At 45.3% G+C, this 18,816-nt stretch overlaps 1 protein-coding gene across 2 annotated transcripts in view; it reads left to right on the top strand.

Annotated features, from left to right (window-relative positions):
* LOC140471366 (Golgi reassembly-stacking protein 2-like) overlaps positions 1–18,816 on the top strand; it is a 66,488-nt gene that overhangs the window by 14,335 nt on the left and 33,337 nt on the right. For both annotated transcript variants that reach the window (XM_072567403.1, XM_072567402.1), the window contains exons 2-5: positions 1,618–1,698; positions 5,281–5,484; positions 15,426–15,512; positions 17,730–17,860. In XM_072567403.1, coding sequence (XP_072423504.1) covers positions 1,618–1,698; positions 5,281–5,484; positions 15,426–15,512; positions 17,730–17,860 — 503 coding nt within the window. The remainder of the gene's footprint in view (positions 1–1,617; positions 1,699–5,280; positions 5,485–15,425; positions 15,513–17,729; positions 17,861–18,816) is intronic.

The following is an 18,816-nucleotide window of genomic DNA, read 5'->3' as shown; positions in this document are numbered from 1 at the left end:
AACCCGTACCGAGACATTAGTGAACCCTGGCACCTGGGAGGCAACACGCCAATAGTGAGTCTCTCTCGGTTCCCACAGAACCTCCTATCTGTCCCCTGAACTACGGAGTCCCCAATGACTAATGCTCTGCTCCAGAAGTAGCCTCTGTAGCCAGACAGTAATTACAATATTTAACCTGCTACCACGTTGTTGAGGTAAATACCATTGAGACTTATTATTAAGAGGCTATTAAGCAAATGAGTGAGAAAGGAATAGGCTATATTGACGGGATGAGATGACGTAGGCAGGGAAATGAATCTTAAATGCCACTACAAACCAGTTGGGCTGAGCACTCTGTTTTCTGTGCTATACATTCCCTAATAACGTGGTCAGCAAGACTATTTTAAAAGTAAGTGCTTTCTGTAATCCTCTTGGTGGAAGCATTTACATGGGTGCAATGTGGTTTAGATGGATTTTATAATCCACCTGTTCAGAGATGTTATTACACACCTGAAGCAACTAGAACTTGAACCTGGGCCTCCTGGTGCAAAGAGAGGGGCAGCACCACTGCACCACAATATTCTCTCTTCCGCCCCCCCCCCCCCCCCTTGCCAGCTGCAACTTAAGCCCATCTCAAACTCAACTAGTTCTTACTGTAGCAAACAATCCACTTAAATCAAATCATTCAATTTTACTTTGGTCCAGTTAACTGAAGTTGAACAGTCTTCAGCCAATCAAGTCTTAATTTCTCAAATGTTAATCATGACTTTGCCTTCCTCACTGTTCATGGTTGTCGGGTCTGGGCCAACAACTTAGTACAGGTGCTTATATCACAACACTATCTGTTTAAGATTCTCTCCAGCAAATATGAGCTGCCAAAATATTCTTACTGGTGAGATGTTGATTTGTCATTTTGCAGGTTCCAGCCCCAGAGTAAACTTGTGAGACTTAATAAGATTGGCCTGCCTGAATTTTGCCTTTTCAGGAGTTGGGCACTTCCACTAGATTCCAAGCGTCAAACTGCAAGGAGAGAGCAAACACGCTGTTTTTTATTAAATAAACTTCCCAATAATTTAGAAGGTTAAAGGATGGTTTGATCAAAATTTTCACTATATGAATGGGAGCAAAGGGAATCGAATGGAAGAGACTAATTCCTGTAGTTGGTGAAATTGGGACTAGAAGGTGTAATGCTTTTTAAAAAAGTTACCTTTCATAACCAAAATGAAGAAACGTTCCTTTAGACAAACAGCGATTGTTGGTTAGTTTAAAATATGAAATTGATGATGATGTTAGCCAAAAGTATTTAGCAATATGAGGCAAAACGTTGCAGATCAGCCACAAGTTATATAAATGACTGAAGACTGGGGTGAATTGGCCTCCCGACTATGTTTGGACTAAACAGAGGAGAGGTGGAACATTGGGAGCTGTTTGTACACTTTTTTTTGAATTTTGTCATGGTCAGGCCTGTAAACGCCATTAGCTGATCTGAAATGTGAACGAGTAAGTGTATGTTCTTGAAATAAGAATATATACGAAATGAGAAGTACCTCCAATGTTCTACTTATTTCAATTCACATCTTCAAATGTCAAGGAGCCTGGTCATTTGTTTATGATGCAATGTTTTGTTTTTCTGAGCAGGTGCAGGAGAACTCCCCAGGTTACTGGGCTGGTCTAGAACCATTCTTTGACTTTATCATTTCAGCTGGTGACACAAGGCTGGTGAGTTTATATTCTTAACGTTTCAACATATGTCTCTTGTCTGTATTAGTTTATAGTTAAAGCTTTGTGTCAGTAGTGACGTTGGCTGTTGTCAGCCTTTGCTTTAGAAAGGGGGAAACCCATACAAAAATAATAACCTTCTTGTTGATTAATCCTTGTTTTCTGCGACTGTTTTATTCTGTTATTTTCCGTCTGTGTTAAATTTACCCGTTCATTTAATTAATCTCCATTTTCCAAGCTAGGTAGCACTGCAGCTTATCAATTTGCTACCAGCTTCCTGATGTGTCTCCAGCATAAGCAGTACTGTTCATTGCATCGTCAACTGTCTTGGGGATCCTTAAATCCAGCTGCTTTTGCTGTCTCTTTTGGCTGCTGCTTCTGTGACTGGAGCTCTGTGCATCTTGGCCTGCCATAACCTTGCGATCCAATCTCTTAAACATCAATGACACCCTATTTCTGCCACAGTGCAAAGGTAATAAACTGTTCCTGCCTGTGCTGATTTTCAGTTTGTCAGTGGGGCTGAACTCAGCAATGCAGGAGCCAATGGTACTGGATTAAAATTGGTTTAGAAGAGCAGGCAGTGACAAGGTTAGATTCATTTGAGAGTATCTGCTGAAATCACTTTGCACCACACAAATGCACATCAATGACTGTCACCAATAAGAGACAATCTAACTGCCATCTTTGGCATTTAGAGTCACAGAGTCATAGAGATGTACAGCACGGAAATAGACCCTTCGGTCCAACCCGTCCATGCCGACCAGATATCCCAACCCAATCTAGTTCCACCAGCCAGCACCCGGCCCATATCCCTCCAAACCCTTCCTATTCATATACCCATCCAAATGCCTCTTAAATGTTGTAACTGTACCAGCCTCCACCACTTCCTCTGGCAGCTCATTCCACACACATACCACCTTCTGTGTGAAAATGTTGCCCTGTAGGTCTCTCTTATATCTTTCCCCTCTCACCCTAAACCTATGCCCTCTAGTTCTGGACTCCCCCACCCCAGGGAAAAGACTTCACCTATTTACCCTATCCATGCCCCTCATAATTTTGTAAACCGCTATAAGGTCACCCCTCAGCCTCCAACGTTCCAGGGAAAACAGCCCCAGCCTGTTCAGCCTCTCCCTATAGCTCAGATTCTCCAACCCTGGCAACATCCTTGTAAATCTTTTCTGAATCCTTTCAAGTTTTGCGACATCTTTCCGATAGGAAGGAGACCAGAATTGCACACAATATTCCAACAGTGGCCTAACCAATGTCCTGTACAGCCGCAACATGACCTCCCAACTCCTGTACTCCATACTCTGACCGAGAAAGGAAAGTATACCAAATGCCTCCTTCACGATCCTATCTACCTGCAACTCCACTTTCAAGGAGCTATGAACCTGCACTCCAAGGTCTCTTTGATTTGATTTGATTTGATTAGATTAGATTAGATTACTTACAGTGTGGAAACAGGCCCTTCGGCCCAACAAGTCCACACCGACCCGCCGAAGCGTAACCCACCCAGACCCGTTCTCCTACATTTACCCCTTCACCTAACACTACGGGCAATTTAGCATGGCCAATTCACCTAACCTGCACATTTTTGGATTGTGGGAGGAAACTGGAGCACCCGGAGGAAACCCACGCAGACACGGGTTGTTCAGCAACTCTCCCTCTGACCTTACCATTAAGTGTATAAATCCTGCTAAGATTTGCTTTCCCAAAATACAGCACCTTGTATTTATCTGAGTTAAACTCCATCTGCCACTCCTCAGCCCATTGGCCCATCTGGTCAAGATCCTGTTGTAATCTGAGGTAACCCTCTTCGCTGTCCACTACACCTCCAATTTTGGTGTCATCTGTAAACTTACTAACTGTACCTCTTATGCTCGCATCCAAATCATTTATGTAAATTAATGGCATTACATCACTGAATCCCCCACTATCAGCATATTGCGGGTTACCATTGAACAGAAACTGGAATTGCCATATAAAAACAGTCATTACAAAAGCAGTCCAGGGTGAGGAGTCCTGCACCTTCTGATTCCCCAAAGCCTGTCCACCATCAATGAGGCGCAAGTCAGGCGTGTGATGGAACACTCCTCACTTGTCTAGATGGGCAACACTCCAGAAGCTTGACACCATCCAGGGAAAACATCCACTCCCTCTTCCACCAACATTCAGTAGCAGCAGTGTGTACCATGTGCAGAATACACTGCAGATATTCGCCACAGCACCTTCCAAACCCATGACTGCTTCCATTTGAAGGACAAGGGCAGCAGATGCATGGGAACACCACCTCCTGCAAGTTGCAGTCACCATCCTGCCTTGGAAATATATTGCTGTTCCTTCAGTGTCACGTGGTCAAAGCCCTGGAATTCTCTCCTAACAGTATGTGGGTCTTCCTACAGCCTGTGGCTGCAGTGGGTCAAGGTGGCTGCTTACCACCATCTACTCGAGGGCAGCTAGGGATGGATAATAAATGCTGGCTCAGTCAGCAAAGCTCACACCCCGCAAGTGAATTTTAATAATAACCTTGTACAAGTGAGCTGAATATGTGACTGATTTGCCATGGAGATTGGTGACTACTTACATGCTTTAGTGCTTTAGGAACAGGAAGACAGAAATACCTTTTTGAGTTGCTCAGTACTAGAACCATCATTGCCATCTCTTAGACTCTTACAGAATCTTCATTTCCTGTTGGTGCAATTTTGGCATGTTGAAACACCAAAAAAAAGTCATGGTAGGCAATTTGATCATTTTGACTCAAAATTTGACTGTCCTATTTACAAGGTGACTGATAGGAATCTCACTGTTGTGGGCTATAATTTCCAACAGCTCATTCTTGCTGGGAATTTGTCTCTTGGTGAGGAGGAGAAACTCCAGACTTTCTTTTTGCTGTATTTGGCATACATGGGTTCATTGCTATTAAAGTGTTTCATATTCATATCTGAGACAATTATGACAGTTGAGCTTGGCTTACTGAGGGATTATGCAACATTAAAACATTTTTTTTGTGTATCTTTTGGGGTAGAGGTGGGGTGAACTGGGACTTGTTTTGCTTGTGGTTTGCACCTTTTTCAAGTGGTGTTGGGAATACTGTACATCACTCTTGCAACCATATTTTCCATTTCTCAAACTGTTGCTTCCCAGCTCACTTCACTGAACAGCCTGGTAATTTTAGATTTTTGTTTTCCCTTTCCCAACTATCAGTGTCTGTGCGTGCCTGTGCGGAGTATGGAATGTCAGAATTTGCAGCAGTTAAGTTTGCTCATTTCTTCCTTGCATGGGACTCCTGAGCAGTTGTATCCTGGCCAGTGCTGTAACTTTGAACCTTGTGCCCACAGGTCTTTAAATTGTTTCTCTTGCATGAAATGAGGCAGGTGTCCTTTTGGATGTTTGAAACACTATTGTGTCAGCAGAGGTGCCACTGATGTATGTGACATTCATTGTCTGACTTAACATTTCTACTGAAGTCAGCTAATTCTGTGTGGCCTGGGGTCAAACATGAGTCCTTCTTGGTTGTGCAATGGTGAATTTTCCCAGTTGGCCATTTGTTTGTTTTTCCTAATCCATTTTTCTTCCTTTCAGGATAAAGATGACAACGCACTGAGGGATCTGTTACTAGGGCATGTGGAAAAATCCCTCAAAATGGCCATTTACAACACCAAGACACAGGCTGTTCGCGAAGTCAGTGCAACACCCAGTAATCTGTGGGGCGGGCAGGGCTTGCTCGGTGTCAGCATTCGGTTCTGCAGTTTTGAAGGAGCAAATGAAAACGTTTGGCATGTTTTGGTATGTAATGTGCTTTCTTAGTATATTTGCTGTGCTCAACTAATGCAACCTAGCCAAGCACTTACTAAGTGTCTGCAGTGGTGTAATTCTACCTTGAAAGCAATGGCAATAGATTTCTGTTGATCTAAGGAGAGATGGATAAAACGCTTCACTGAAGAGTTTAAACAGCATGACAGTATATAATCTCTGGCGATATGTATCTTAAAATTGCTTTGCTTTGTAAACATCAGGAACGTTGTCACCATGCACTTCTACTGTAGCAGGGAATGCTTTTTGCTTCAAAGTTGGCCTTGTATATTTTTTCCCCCCAAACCTGTGACATTAGACTTTGAGTTTAATGTGGAAAAGTGTGAGGTGATTCACTTTGGAAGGAGCAACAGGAATAAAGAGTACTGGGCTAAATGGTAAGATTCTTGGTAGTGTCGATGACACAGAGATCCTGCTGCTCAATGTACGTAGATCCCTAAAAGTTGCTGCCCAGGTTGATAGGGTTGTTAAGAAGGCAGGAGGAAGTGAGGACTGCAGATGTCGGAGACCAGAGTTGAAAAATGTGGTGCTGGAAAAACACAGCAGGCCAGGCAGCATCTGAGGAGCAGGAGAATCGACGTTTCAGACATAAGCCCTTCTTCAGGAATGAGGCTGGTGTGCCAAGCGGGCTGAGATAAAAGGTAGCGGGGGGGAGGGAATTTGGGGGAGGGGTGCTGGGAATATGGTAGGTGGAGGAGGTGAGGGTGATAGGCCAGAGAGGGGGTGGGGGCGGAGAGGTCGGGAAGAAGATTGCAGGTCAAGAGGGCGGTGCTGAATCCAGGGGTTGGGACTGAGATAAGGTGGGGGGAGGGGAAATGAGGAAGCTGGAGAAATCTACATTCATCCCGTATGGTTGGAGGGTTCCTAGGTGGAAGATGAGGTGCTCTTCCTTCAGGCATCGTGTGGTCAGGGTCTGGCGATGGAGGAGGCCAAGGACCTGCATGTCCTTGGTGGAGTGGGAGGGGGAGTTAAAGTGTTCAGCCACTGGGCGGTTGGGTTGGTTGGTCCAGGTGTCCCAGGGGTGTTCCCTGAAGCGTTCCACAAGTAGGTGTCCTGTCTCCCCAATGTAGAGGAGGCCACATCGGGTGCAGCGGATACAGTAAATGGTGTGTGTGGAGGTGCAGGTGAATTTTCGACTGATATGGAAGGATCCTTTGGGGCCTTGGAGGGAGGTGGTGTGGGCGCAAGTTTTGCACTTGCGGTTGCAAGGGAAGGTGCCGGGAGTGGAGGTTGGGTTGGTGGGGGGTGTGGACCTGACGAGGAGTCGTGGAGGGAGTGGTCTTTCTGGAACGCTGATAGGGGTGGGGAGGGAAATATATTCCTGGTGATGGGGTCTGTTTGGAGGTGGCGGAAATGACAGAGGATGATATGATGTATCCGGAGGTTGGTGGGGTGGAAGGTGAGGACCAGTCGGGTTCTGTCCTAGTGGTGATTGGAGGGACGGGGTTCAAGGGTGGAGGTGCGGGAAGTGGAGGAGATGCGGTGGAGAGCATCGTCGACTACGTCGGAGGGGAAATTGCGGTCTTTGAAGAAGGAGGGTTGTTCGGTATTGGAATTGGTCCTCCTGGGAGTAGATGCGGAGGAGGCGAAGGAATTGGAAATATGGGATGGTGTTTTTACAGGGGGCAGGGTGGGAGGAGGTGTAATCTATGTAGCTGTGGGAGTCAGTCGGTTTGTAGTAAATGTCTGTGTTGTCGGTTGCCCGAGATAGAAATGGAGAGGTCTAGAAAGGGGAGGGAGGAGTCTGAGACGGTCCAGGTAAATTTGAGGTCGGGGTGGAAGGTGTTAGTAAAGTGGATGAACTGTTCAACCTCCTCGTGGGAGCACGGGGTAGCGCCAATACAATCATCGATGTAGTGGAGGAAAAGGTGGGGGGTGGTGCCAGTGTAGCTGTGGAAGATGGACTGTTCCACATATCCTACAAAGAGGCAGGCATAGCTGGGGCCCATACGGGTGTCCATGGCTACTCCTTTGGTCTGGAGGAAGTGGGAGGATTGGAAGGAGAAGTTGTTAAGAGTGAGGACCAGTTCAGTCAGTTGAAGGAGGGTGTCAGTGGAAGGGTACTGGTTGGATCGGCGGGAGAGGAAGAAGCGGAGGGCTTTGAGTCCTTTGTGATGGGGGATGGAAGTGTATAGGGACTGGATGTCCATGGTGAAGATAAGGCATTGGGGACCGGGGAAGCGCAAATCATGGAGGAGATGGGGGGCGTGGGTGGTGTCCCGCACGTAGGTGGGAAGTTCTTGGACTAAGGGGCACAGGATAGTGTTGAGGTATGCAGAGATGAGTTCGGTGGGCCGGGAGCAGGCTGAGACAATGGGTCAGCCGGGGCAGTCAGGTTTATGAATTTTGGGCAGGCGGTAGAAACGGGTGGTGCGGGGTTGTGGGACTATGAGGTTGGAGGTGGTGGATGGGAGATCCCCTGAGGTGATGAGGTTCTGGATGGTCTGGGAGATGATGGTTTGGTGGTGGGAGGTGGGGTCATGGTCAAGGGGACAGTAGGAGGAGGTGTCTGCGAGTTGGCGTCTAGCTTCAGCGGTATAAAGATTGGTGTGCCAAACTCCCACCGCGCCTCCCTTTTCTGCTGGTTTGATGGTGAGGTTGGGGTTGGAGTGGAGAGCTGCGTGTTGTGATAGTGAGAGGTTGGAGTGGGTAAGAGGGGTGGACAGGTTGAGGCGGTCAATGTCGCGGCGGCGGCAGTTGGCTATGAAGAGATCGAGGGCAGGTAAGAGGCCAGCACGGGGTGTCCAAGTGGATGGGGTGTGTTGGAGGCGGGAGAAGGGGTCGTCAGAGGGTGGGCGAGTGTCCTGGTTGAAGAAGGTGCAGAGGTGAAGGCGGCGGAAGAAATGCTTGATGTCTCGCCGCGTGCCGAACTCATTGATCCGGGAGCTTAGGGAGATGAAGGTGAGACTTCTGCTGAGGACTGATCATTCGTCCTCAGAGAGGGGGAGGTCTGGAGGGATGGTGAAAATATGGCAGGGCTGGGAGCTAGGGCCTGGGACCTGGTGTGGGGCTGGAGTTGGTCGTGGGGGCAGTGTAGTGTGCGTTGTTAAGAAGGCATATGATGTGTTAGCTTTTATTGGTAGAGGGATTGAGTTTCGGAACCATGAGGTCACGCTGCAGCTGTACAAAACCCTGGTAAGACCTCACTTGGAATAGTGCATCCAGTTCTGGTCACTGCATTATAGGAAGGATGTGGAAGCTTTGGACAGGGTGCAGAGGAGATCTCCTAGTATATTGCCTGGTATGGAGGGTAGGTCTCAAGAGGAAAGGCTGAGGGACTTGAAGCTGTTTTTATTAGAGAGAAGAATGTTGAGAGGTGACTTAATTGAGACATATAAGATAATCAGAGGGTTAGGTAGAGTGGAGAGTGAGAGCATTTTTCCTCGGATCGTGATGGCTAGCACGAGGGGACATAGCTTTAAATTGAGGGGTGATAGATATAGGACAGATGTCAGAGGTAGTGTCTTTATTCAGAGTAGTAGGGACGTGGAATGCCCCGCCTACAACGGTAGTAGACTCGCCAACTTTAAGGGTGTTTAAATGGTCATTGGATAAACATATGGATGAAAAGTTGTCAAGAGCTGAACCAGCTGAGGGGAAGGAAAAGGCAGCTGCGCAAAATCTACTCTGAAGATGTTTTGTTTGACTGGCAGAGTGTGAATGGTCCCTGTGGGCCGATAAAATCCCTTTGTTTAAAGGGAAACCTGCAGGCTGTTCTTCCTCGCCAATTCAGGTGCCGGGCTACTTCGCATCATTGAGGGAGTGAAATATGAAAGGTTTCGAAAGTATTTCAATGGCTTTCAAATATTTTCACAGAATTGTTGCAGCACAGCAGAAGACCATTTGGCTTGTCACCTGTGGGCTAGCTCTTTTTGAAGGAGCAGTTCACCTAGTGCCACTCTTTGTCCCGACCTGACCCGACCCGACTCCACTCTAACTGTCTCCCCATAACCCTGCCCGTTCTTCCGTTTCTAATAATGATCCAATGTCCTTTTGATAGCCACACTTAAATCTGCCTCCCCACCCTCTTGCCCAGTGCATTTCAGATCCTAACCGCTTTATTTTTTTAAAATACAAGTGTAAAATCAAATATGTCTGGTATGAAGAACAGGCAGGGCCAGATTAATGAACCTTGCTAGACATGCAGTCTGAAGGTTTAATGGAAGGAGTATAACAGATAAGGCAGATGAGCTGAGAGCCTTCATTAGTACATGGAGCTATGATGTGGTAGCCATTACAGAAAGCTGGTTGAGAGAAGGGCAGGACTGGCAGCTCAGTGTTCCAGGGTTTAGAGGTTTCAGGCATGATAGGGATGTAGAAGGGGTGGGAGTTGCATGACTGATAAAGGCAAATGTCACAGTTGTGATAAATAGAGGACATCTTGGAGGGCTCATCCTGGAAGGCTGTATGGGTAGAACTCAGGAATAAAGAAGGTGCAGCCACTATGATGGGGCTATATTATAGACCTCCCGATAGCCAGCAGGAATTAAAGGAACAGATATGTGAACAAAGGTACGGTGCAGGAACAGGCCCTTTGGTCCTCCAAGCCTGCGCTGTTTATCCTGCCCTAACTAAACTTTTTTTTAAAAAAAGTTTTATTTGGTCCATATCCATCTCTTCCCTCCCTATTCATGTATCCATCCGGATGCCTTTTAAATGTCACCAATGTGCCTGCTCTTCAGGCAGTGTATTCCAGGCTCCTACCACACTCTGCGTGAAAAACCTCCCTCACGCATCTCCCTTTAAACTTTTCCCCTCTCACCTTGACCCTGTGCCCTCTTGTAATTGAAACTTCAGCCCTGAGCAAAAGCCTCTGACTATCCACCCCATCTATACCTCTCCTAATTTTGTAGACCTCTATCAGGTCTCCTGTCAGCCGATATCTTTCCATTGAAAACAATCCTACACTACTTAATGTTTCCTCGAGACCAGGCAACATCCTGGTGAACCTTCTCTGCACTCTCTCCATAGCTTCCAATTCATAGTAGTGTGGCAACTAAACCTGCACACTGTGCTCCAAATGTGGCCGAACAAGGGTTTTATATAGCTGCAACATGGTTTGCCAGCAGTGTACCCCATGCCCTGGCCAATGAAGGGAGGCAAACTATATGCTGCCTTAATCACCTTGGCCACCTGTGTTGCCTCTTTTAGGGAACTATGGGTCTGCACGCCCAGATCCATCTGTATGTTAATGTTCCTAAGGGTCCTTCCATTTCTAGTATAATTCACACCTAAATTTGATCTTTCTAAAGTGCATCCCCTTGCATTTGTCTGGATTAACCTCCATCTGCCATTTCTGTGCCCAAGTTGCCAATCATGGAATTTTGTCAAAACAGCAGGGTTGTGGTAGTGGGTTATTATAATATCCCCAATTTTCACTGACCTCCTTAGTGCCAGGGATTTAGATGGAGCAGAATTTGTCAGGTGCATCAAGGAGGGACTCTTGAAACGATATGTAGGTTATTCAATAAAAGGTCTAGTACAGCCCCTTCCCTAGTTGGACTATGAGCCTGGCCAGGTGATCGAAATTTCAGTGGGGCAACATTTTGGGAACAGTGATCATTATTCTCCAAGTTCTGGAAAAGGAGAAGACTGGTCCTCGGGTAAAAGTGCTAAATTCAGGGAAGGCAAATTTAGAACAGTATTAGTCCTATGTGCCCCCAGTTCCTGACAGGAGTCTTTTAAAAACCAGTTGTCCCGAGTTCAGGACCAGCATATCCCTGAGAGGATGAAAGACCAGGATGGCCAGATTTGGGAACCTTGCACAGTGAGAGATGTAAAGAAAAAGGAAGCATATGTAAGGTTTAGGAAACCAATCAAATGCCCAAGGAAGCAGGAAATAACTTGAAGAAGGAATTAGGAGAGCTAGAGGGGGGCCATGAAATGTCCTTTGCAATAAGGATCAATGAGTGTCCCAAGGTGTTTTACATGGATATTAGGAGTAAGAGAGTAACTAGGGAAAAGGTAGGTCCACTCCAGGGCAAAGGAGGCAATTTGTGTGGAGACCTAGGAAGTGGGTGAGGTCCTTAATGGGTACTTGGCATCAGTATTCCCCAAGAAGAAAGATGTGGGTGATGGTAAATTTAGAGAGGATTATGTTGATGTTCGAGGACATCTCGCTACTAAGGAGAGGATGTTGGGTGTCTTGAAAAACATTTAAGGAAGATAAGTCCCCAGGGCCTGATTGGATCCTGAAGGAGACAAGGTGGCCTTGGCAGAGATCTTTTTTATAGATAGATAAAATCCCTACAGTGTGGAACAGGTCCACGCTGACCCTCTGAAGAGTAACTCACCCAGGTCCATTCCCCTCTCCTATTATCTATCCCTGATTATTGCACCTAACCGACACATCCCTGGACACTATGGGCAATTTAGCACGATAAATTTATCTAACCCGGAAATCAGAGCACCTGGAGAAAATCCACCCAGACACTGGGGGGAATGTGCAAAGTCCACAGAGACAGCTGCCCAAGACTGGATTCAAACCTGGGTCCCTGGCGCCGTGAGGCAGCCGTGCTAACCACTGAGCCAGCATGCGGCCTTTGTATCCCCTTTCGTCACAGGTGAGGTCCCAGAAGGCTGGAGAATAGCCAGTGTCGTCCCTTTGTTCAAGAACGACCACAGGGATAATCCAGGAGATTAGAGGCCGGTGAGCCTTCCATCAGTGGTCGGGAAATTATTGGAGAAGGTTCTTCAGAACAGGGCTCACTTGCATTTGGAGTGGCTCGATGTTTTACTATCAGTCACAGTTATCTTTGCATAGTTAGGTTTTTAATTTTTTTTTGCATGGCAAGTTGTTGAAAGTGTGAACTGCAGACCATCACAGCAGGGGACGTCAGGGCATCCTGGACCTGACTGGACAGGGTGAGCGACTGCACAATTCCTTAACTGAGCAGACTGACAGATCGTGAAATTAATAGTGCAGGGAGTGAGAAAGCTATGTAAATTAGTGTGGATGAGTTCTGTGTCAAATTATACAGGGAAGGAGATGTTAACTTTCACTGTCAGCGGGGTTACCTTGCCGTAATTAACACGTTATCATGCTGTAAAATATACTTGGGCTGGAATGGATGGGGCTAAATGTTCTGAAAAATATAGAACTGAAGATCTGAAACAAAAGCAGAAATTTCTGGTGAAGCTGCAGCCAGACCTGCTGAGTTATGGAGATGCATAGACTGCATATTGCCAGATCTGGTGACTTTCTCCAGCAATTTCTGCTTTTGTTTCTTAACTTTATGTACTGTGTTTACTTTTTGTTTCGACTGTGCAAATGCAGCAATTTTATGACCGATTCTATGCCTTTCAGTGGTAGCTTAATAGTGAGCTAATAGAGTATTTCTTTGCAAAGGCCGTAGTGCAAGTGCACAGCACAAGTCAGCCGGCAACTTTAGGGTACGTAAGTTGTGTGTGTAAATAGCAGCAATATCTGGTATCGTTGTCAAATAATGACCGGAATCAGTGTGTGGCAAAAATAGCCTCTTTCATTCAGCAATCTCAGCACAAGTTTGAGGCAGCAACAGAATCTTGAAATACAGCTGTTACAAGAGCCCCCTTATCCAAACTACTTATGTATATTAAAATTTTATTACTATGGTGTTACTTTTTAAAAAAAATCTCTGGTACACAAAGGTTTACAGGGCTTCTGGTTTGGAAGACAACGCATGTTTTAACCCATCTCCTCAGTGTTGATGGGACACCTGTCCCGTCTGCTTGCATAATTAGGAGGTGTTAGTCCTTTTGTCTTTTAAGTTAGTAAATATTAGTTAAAATGCTAGGCCTATATGCTCTAAATAAGTTAAAAATTGTGCCTATACTTAATGAAGGATATTAAACTGATTACTACAGCTGGGTTGTGAGATTTATTTACGATTTGCTAGTAGGAGTTTCATTCATTCATGCAATTTCGTGGAAACACTTAAAGGGATAGTGGCCCAATTAAAAGGTATTTAACGAGTACTTAATCTATTCGGGTCTGGGAGATGGTTGGTAAGGGTTGATTAATATTATGTTTCATGGAGACTCTGTGGGGATGGTATTGTTCTGAATGCTGCACTCATTCAGAAGTAAACACTGCTTGTAGCAAGGGCTAATAAGGTGTGGAAATGCAGTAATGGGTTTGAGGGAATTTTAACATTTGGATATGACAGTGCTGTGGTTTTATGAATGAGTGATGGTGTTTTAGTAAATAACGGGTTAGTAAAGGATTATGAATGAATGGGAACCCGATATTAATTATTATAGCGAGCTGAGTGGGTTCATGGAGAGCCTATAACAATATCTCCTAACACCATCTCACAGTCATAAGATTTACTGTTGTTCAGGCAGTGCAATCTTAGTCTTTGGATATTTTCCTAAACAGCCTATTCAGAAATGTTGTGTGGTGCTGGAAAAGCACAGCAGGTCAGGCAGCATCCAAGGAGCAGGAAAATCGACGTTTCGGGCAAAAGCCCTTCATCAGGTTAGGTGAATTGGCCATGCTAAATTGCCCATGGTGTTAGGTGCATTAGTTGTAGGGAAATGGGTCTGGGTGGGTTACTCTTCGGAGGATCAGTGTGGACTGGTTAGGCGGAAGGGCCTGTTTCCACAATGTAGGGAATCTAATCAGGCATTACCCACTCATAATACTAAGGAATTTGATCCACCACTCAGATGAATGGAGGATTAGATTAGATTACTTAGTGTGGAAACAGGCCCTTCGGCCCAACAAGTCCACACCGACCCGCCAAAGCGCAACCCACCCAGACCCATTCCCCAACATTTACCCCTACCCCTAACACTATGGGCAATTTAGCATGGCCAATTCACCTAACCTGCATTTTTGGACTGTGGGAGGAAATCTGAGCACCTGGAGGAAACCCACGCAGACATGGGGAGAATGTGCAAACTCCACACACTCAGTCGCCTGAGGCGGGCATTGAACCTGGGTTTCTGGTGCTGTGAGGCAGCAGTGCTAACCACTGTGCTATGTGCCGTCAATTCCAAGCAGAAACATACAGTTACTATCATTATTCAGACAAATGTTGTTGTTGTTGTCGTTGTCGTCATTATCAAAGTGATGAATAGAATATTCGCCCTGGTCAGATATGTTATCTCACATCTTTTTGGAGCAGGTGGGGCTTGAACCCAGGCCTCCTGGTTCAGATGTAGGGACACTACTACTGCACCACAAGAGCCCCTACAATCTTGGTCTTATTGTCTAACAGGAGAAAGTGAGGACTGCAGATGCTGGAGATCAGAGCTGAGTGTGTGGTGCTTTTCCAGCACCGCACTCTTGACTTACTGTCTAACAGTAAAGTGTGTCTGGTTTTTAAATAAGGTGTGTTTATGTAACACAATATTCTAGTTATCACTTTGAGGATAATGACATTTGTCTGAATAATGATAGTGACTGCATGTTTCTGCTTGGAATTGACATTAGTCCTCCATTCATCTGAGTGGTTGATCAAACTCCTGAGTATTATGACTGACTGGGTAATCCCACTTTGAGGTGACTTGTAATCTGTCTAAAACTTATAAAAATTGAATCAATTCCCTCTTTTCTTTTCTCAAAATGACATCTTGCAGTGACTTAGGAACCACTGAACCGTACAGACTGCTAGATACCAAGTTTAATACCTGATCTCGGCAGAACTCAGCCAGGCTAGAGGTTCAAGTGATCCAATTAGACACTGGAATGGGGAGGGCAAATATCAGCTAGGATACCTGTGTGTGTGCGTTGTAATGCTTTGCCTCTTAAATAGCTGGCTGATTGTGTGCTAAATTTACCAAGTGGGAACAATTTTTCAAAGCACAAGCATGAGCTCTCTTGTGATACTTTGCTCACTTGGGTGAGGGTTTGTAAGAGTGACTTGCTTTGCCTGTCTTTAGGAGTATGTTTGTTTGTTTGTGTTTCAACAATTTTCTTTCCCCCCAAGGAAGTGGAGCTCAATTCCCCTGCTGCACTGGCTGGCTTGAGACCATACACAGACTACATAATTGGAGCTGAAGCAATCCTCCGTGAGGTAGCTGCACAATGTTTCCTTTTCCTTTCAGGGAAGCTATTGGATTTGTGTGTGTAAACCAACAATCCATTAACCTTTTTGAGGTTGGGATTCCGTATCTATAAGCACGTAGACTGCAGAAAATATGTTCCTTCTGAAGCCAAAGTTGTCAGAGCAATAAGTTGTGGAAGACGCAAATGTCTGTAGATACTGGAAGTCTAAAATAAAAACAGAAAACATGCATATCATAGGAGTGCCTCTTCGAGGTGGCACAAGGAGCACAAAAGGTGTAGGCTGCTCCAGCAGGCAGTATACCATCACCGCAAAGTGGCAGGGATGCCACTGCTTTCCAACTGCAGGGATAGTAGATTGAGCCAGCCCTTGAGCATTTGGTGGCTGCTAAGTGCCAGGCTGGGGCAAAGTCTTTGCTGTTCAGTCTAAATTCAGCCTGGAGCCTTTGTCTATCTCCTGCTTGCCATGAGAAACTGCCTGGCTGCACTGCTTAATGGCTGTTGCTACTTTACCACAAGTCACATGACACCAGACATAGTCGAACAGGTGAAGTGACTTCACCTGTTAGACTGAGCAGCACTCCAAAAGCTTCTGATTTCAAATAAACTATAACCTGGTGTTGTGACTTCTGACTTTGTCCACCCCAGTCCAGCACCGGCATTTCCCCATCGTGGCTACTTTACCAGTTCTTGCCCCTACTCCTGGATTCTTAGTCTCTGGCTCCTCTAGGTATGTGGAAATTTGGTCTTCAGCGTTTGCACATGCACAGACAGTGACATTATTATGCACAGAATGCATGAAGTTGACATGGAGATACATTCTGGCTTAGGGACATCCATTACCAGTAGCTGATGTCACCAGGACCCTTTGCTCATGCATGGGTGGCAACTTTGATGGCTGTCTTGGCATTCCCACAAATTACTTTGAACAGAAAATGCTGGGAATATTCATCAGGTGTGACAGCATCTGTGCTGTTCTGCAGAGGTCGATTCTAATGAAGAGTTATGGAATCATAGAATCCCTATAGTATGGAAACAGGCAATTTGGCCCAACAAGTCAACACCGACCCTCCGAGTATCCCACGCAGACTCATTCCCCTACCCTATTATTCTACACTTTCCCCTAACTAATGCACCTAACCTACACATCCCTGAGCATTGTGGGCAATTTAGCTTGGCCAATTCACCTAACCTGCCCATCTTTAGACTGTTGGAGGAAACCCACGCAGATACGGGGATTACATGCAAACTCCATGCAGGTGATTCCCCTGAGGCTGGAATCTAACCAGGGTTCCTGGCGCTATGAGGCAGCAGTGCTAACCACTGCTGTTCTGCTCTCCAAAGGCACTGCCAGGCAAACTATATGGAAAGAGGAGAAAGTGAGGTCTGCAGATGCTGGCAATCAGAGTAGAGTGTGTTGCTGGAAAAGCACAGCAGGTCAGGCAGCATCCAAGAAGCAGGAGAATTGACGTTTTGGGCAAGAGCCCTTTATCAGGAGTGAGGCAATATCTCTAGCTGACTGAAATTCCATAAATGGTTTTGTGCACAGAACGTTGTGGTACTGATTTTTGGAGGCAACCCTGTAGTATTTGAGGGCAGTGGTTTTTACTTTGTGAGGTACATGTACTGTACCTTTTTGGCTTTTGCAATTACTTCATATATATTTCAATGCACTTATTCTGAAAACTGCACGTATTGCACAAGTCCTTATTTTGCTCATCTGATGTACAATATTGTAACCTAGCAGGCACAGGAGATGCAGACTAGTGCTCTGTTAACCTGTGGTCTCTGTTTTGTATTTTATCTGCCCCTCTCTTCATTCTCCTTTCAGTTACTGTGCTTATTATTTATATTTGCATTTGTTTATTATTATGGATTAACTGAAATGATAAGACCCCTCTTTCCAGCCCAACCAATGACAATGCAAGAGATTGCAGAAGTATCTGTTTTGTTCTCTCTTGACTTATCTGTGCTGCCTAAAGTATGCTTGGTTTGGCAATTGCCATGTAATAGTCTGGTAGCCAAGCTATCACCAGAATCTGCTATTTTGTTTAAAAAATATACTGTGAAACAATTAGTGGACAATTCTCACCAAACGGAGTCTTTGCTTTTTGGAGTGTGAATGGGTTAGGGATGAAGAGGAAAAGCTAGACTTTGTCAGTAAACAAATCCGGGGGAGGGAGCAAACCAGAGCACAGACTTACCCAGATTTTTCTTTCTGTTGCAGTCTGAAGACTTGTTCTCCTTGATTGAATCCCACAATGGAAAACCGCTAAAGATCTATGTGTACAACACTGAGACAGACAATTGTAGGGAGGTGATTATCACGCCTAACAGTGCATGGGGTGGAGAGGGCAGGTACGACCGGGTCGGATTTACCTTTTTTTTTAAACTGCTAGTGTAATTTGTCAGTTCAAATGCCTTCCAGAAGAATCTCCCCCAATCCAGCAGAGAATTCGAGCGCACCAAACAACGCGTTCTGTTAAAATGTGTTTGGCAGAATGTTAAACCAGGTTTGTTTGAGCTTCCTTTGGATCTGCCTGTTTGATTTATTGGAGGTATCAGTCTGGTTATGTAAGTATGGCAAAATGAAGGTCACTTCATTAAGCTTCGTTTTTTTTTTGTATGAACAGCTAATTATTTTGTATTGACAAAATGAGGCATTTTGTTGAAGCTTTTCATCAGGACAATTTGCAAGAATACCAATTCAAAGGGAAAAACCAACATTTATAGCGCGAGAGGGGAGCGTACTCATTGGTCCCACAAATGGGACTTCTGGTTTTGGGAAGCCCACCAAGAAATCAATCACTCAACCAAGTACTAAGCTCCTAGATGTTACCTAACCTGTTCAGTGGAGCCGTTGGGACTTGAACCCAGGCCTTCTAGCTCAGAAGTATGGTCGTGACTACTGTGCCACAAGAGACCCCAAGCAGGTCGCTTGTTAAATTTTTTTGTAATTTAACCTGTTCAGCCATGTCATGAGACAACTCTGGAGTGGGTGAGACCTTTATATCCAGAATGTTACCCTACACAATGGAACATTGTATTACCCCTCCCCCACCCCCTGAGAGCAGATGGGACTTGTCTAAAAATTTAATAAATTTTGTGTTTGTTTTTCCTTAAATCTGCCTGTTCAGAGGTGTTTATTATACACCTCTAGAGCAGGTGGGACGTAGACCTGGACTCTAGTAAACAGTGTGATTTCTGGTAACACTGAAGATGTCTTGGTTTATCCTTAAATGGACCTGTACTCAACAAGTACTATCTTCTGTCTGTTAATCAATTCTCATTTCCTCATTCCATGTGCTCCTCCA

The sequence above is a fragment of the Chiloscyllium punctatum genome, chromosome X, assembly GCF_047496795.1.
Source record: "Chiloscyllium punctatum isolate Juve2018m chromosome X, sChiPun1.3, whole genome shotgun sequence".
Lineage (NCBI taxonomy): Eukaryota > Metazoa > Chordata > Chondrichthyes > Orectolobiformes > Hemiscylliidae > Chiloscyllium > Chiloscyllium punctatum.
Note: the sequence above shows the minus strand (reverse complement) of the source record. Positions and strands in the feature narration are given on the sequence as shown.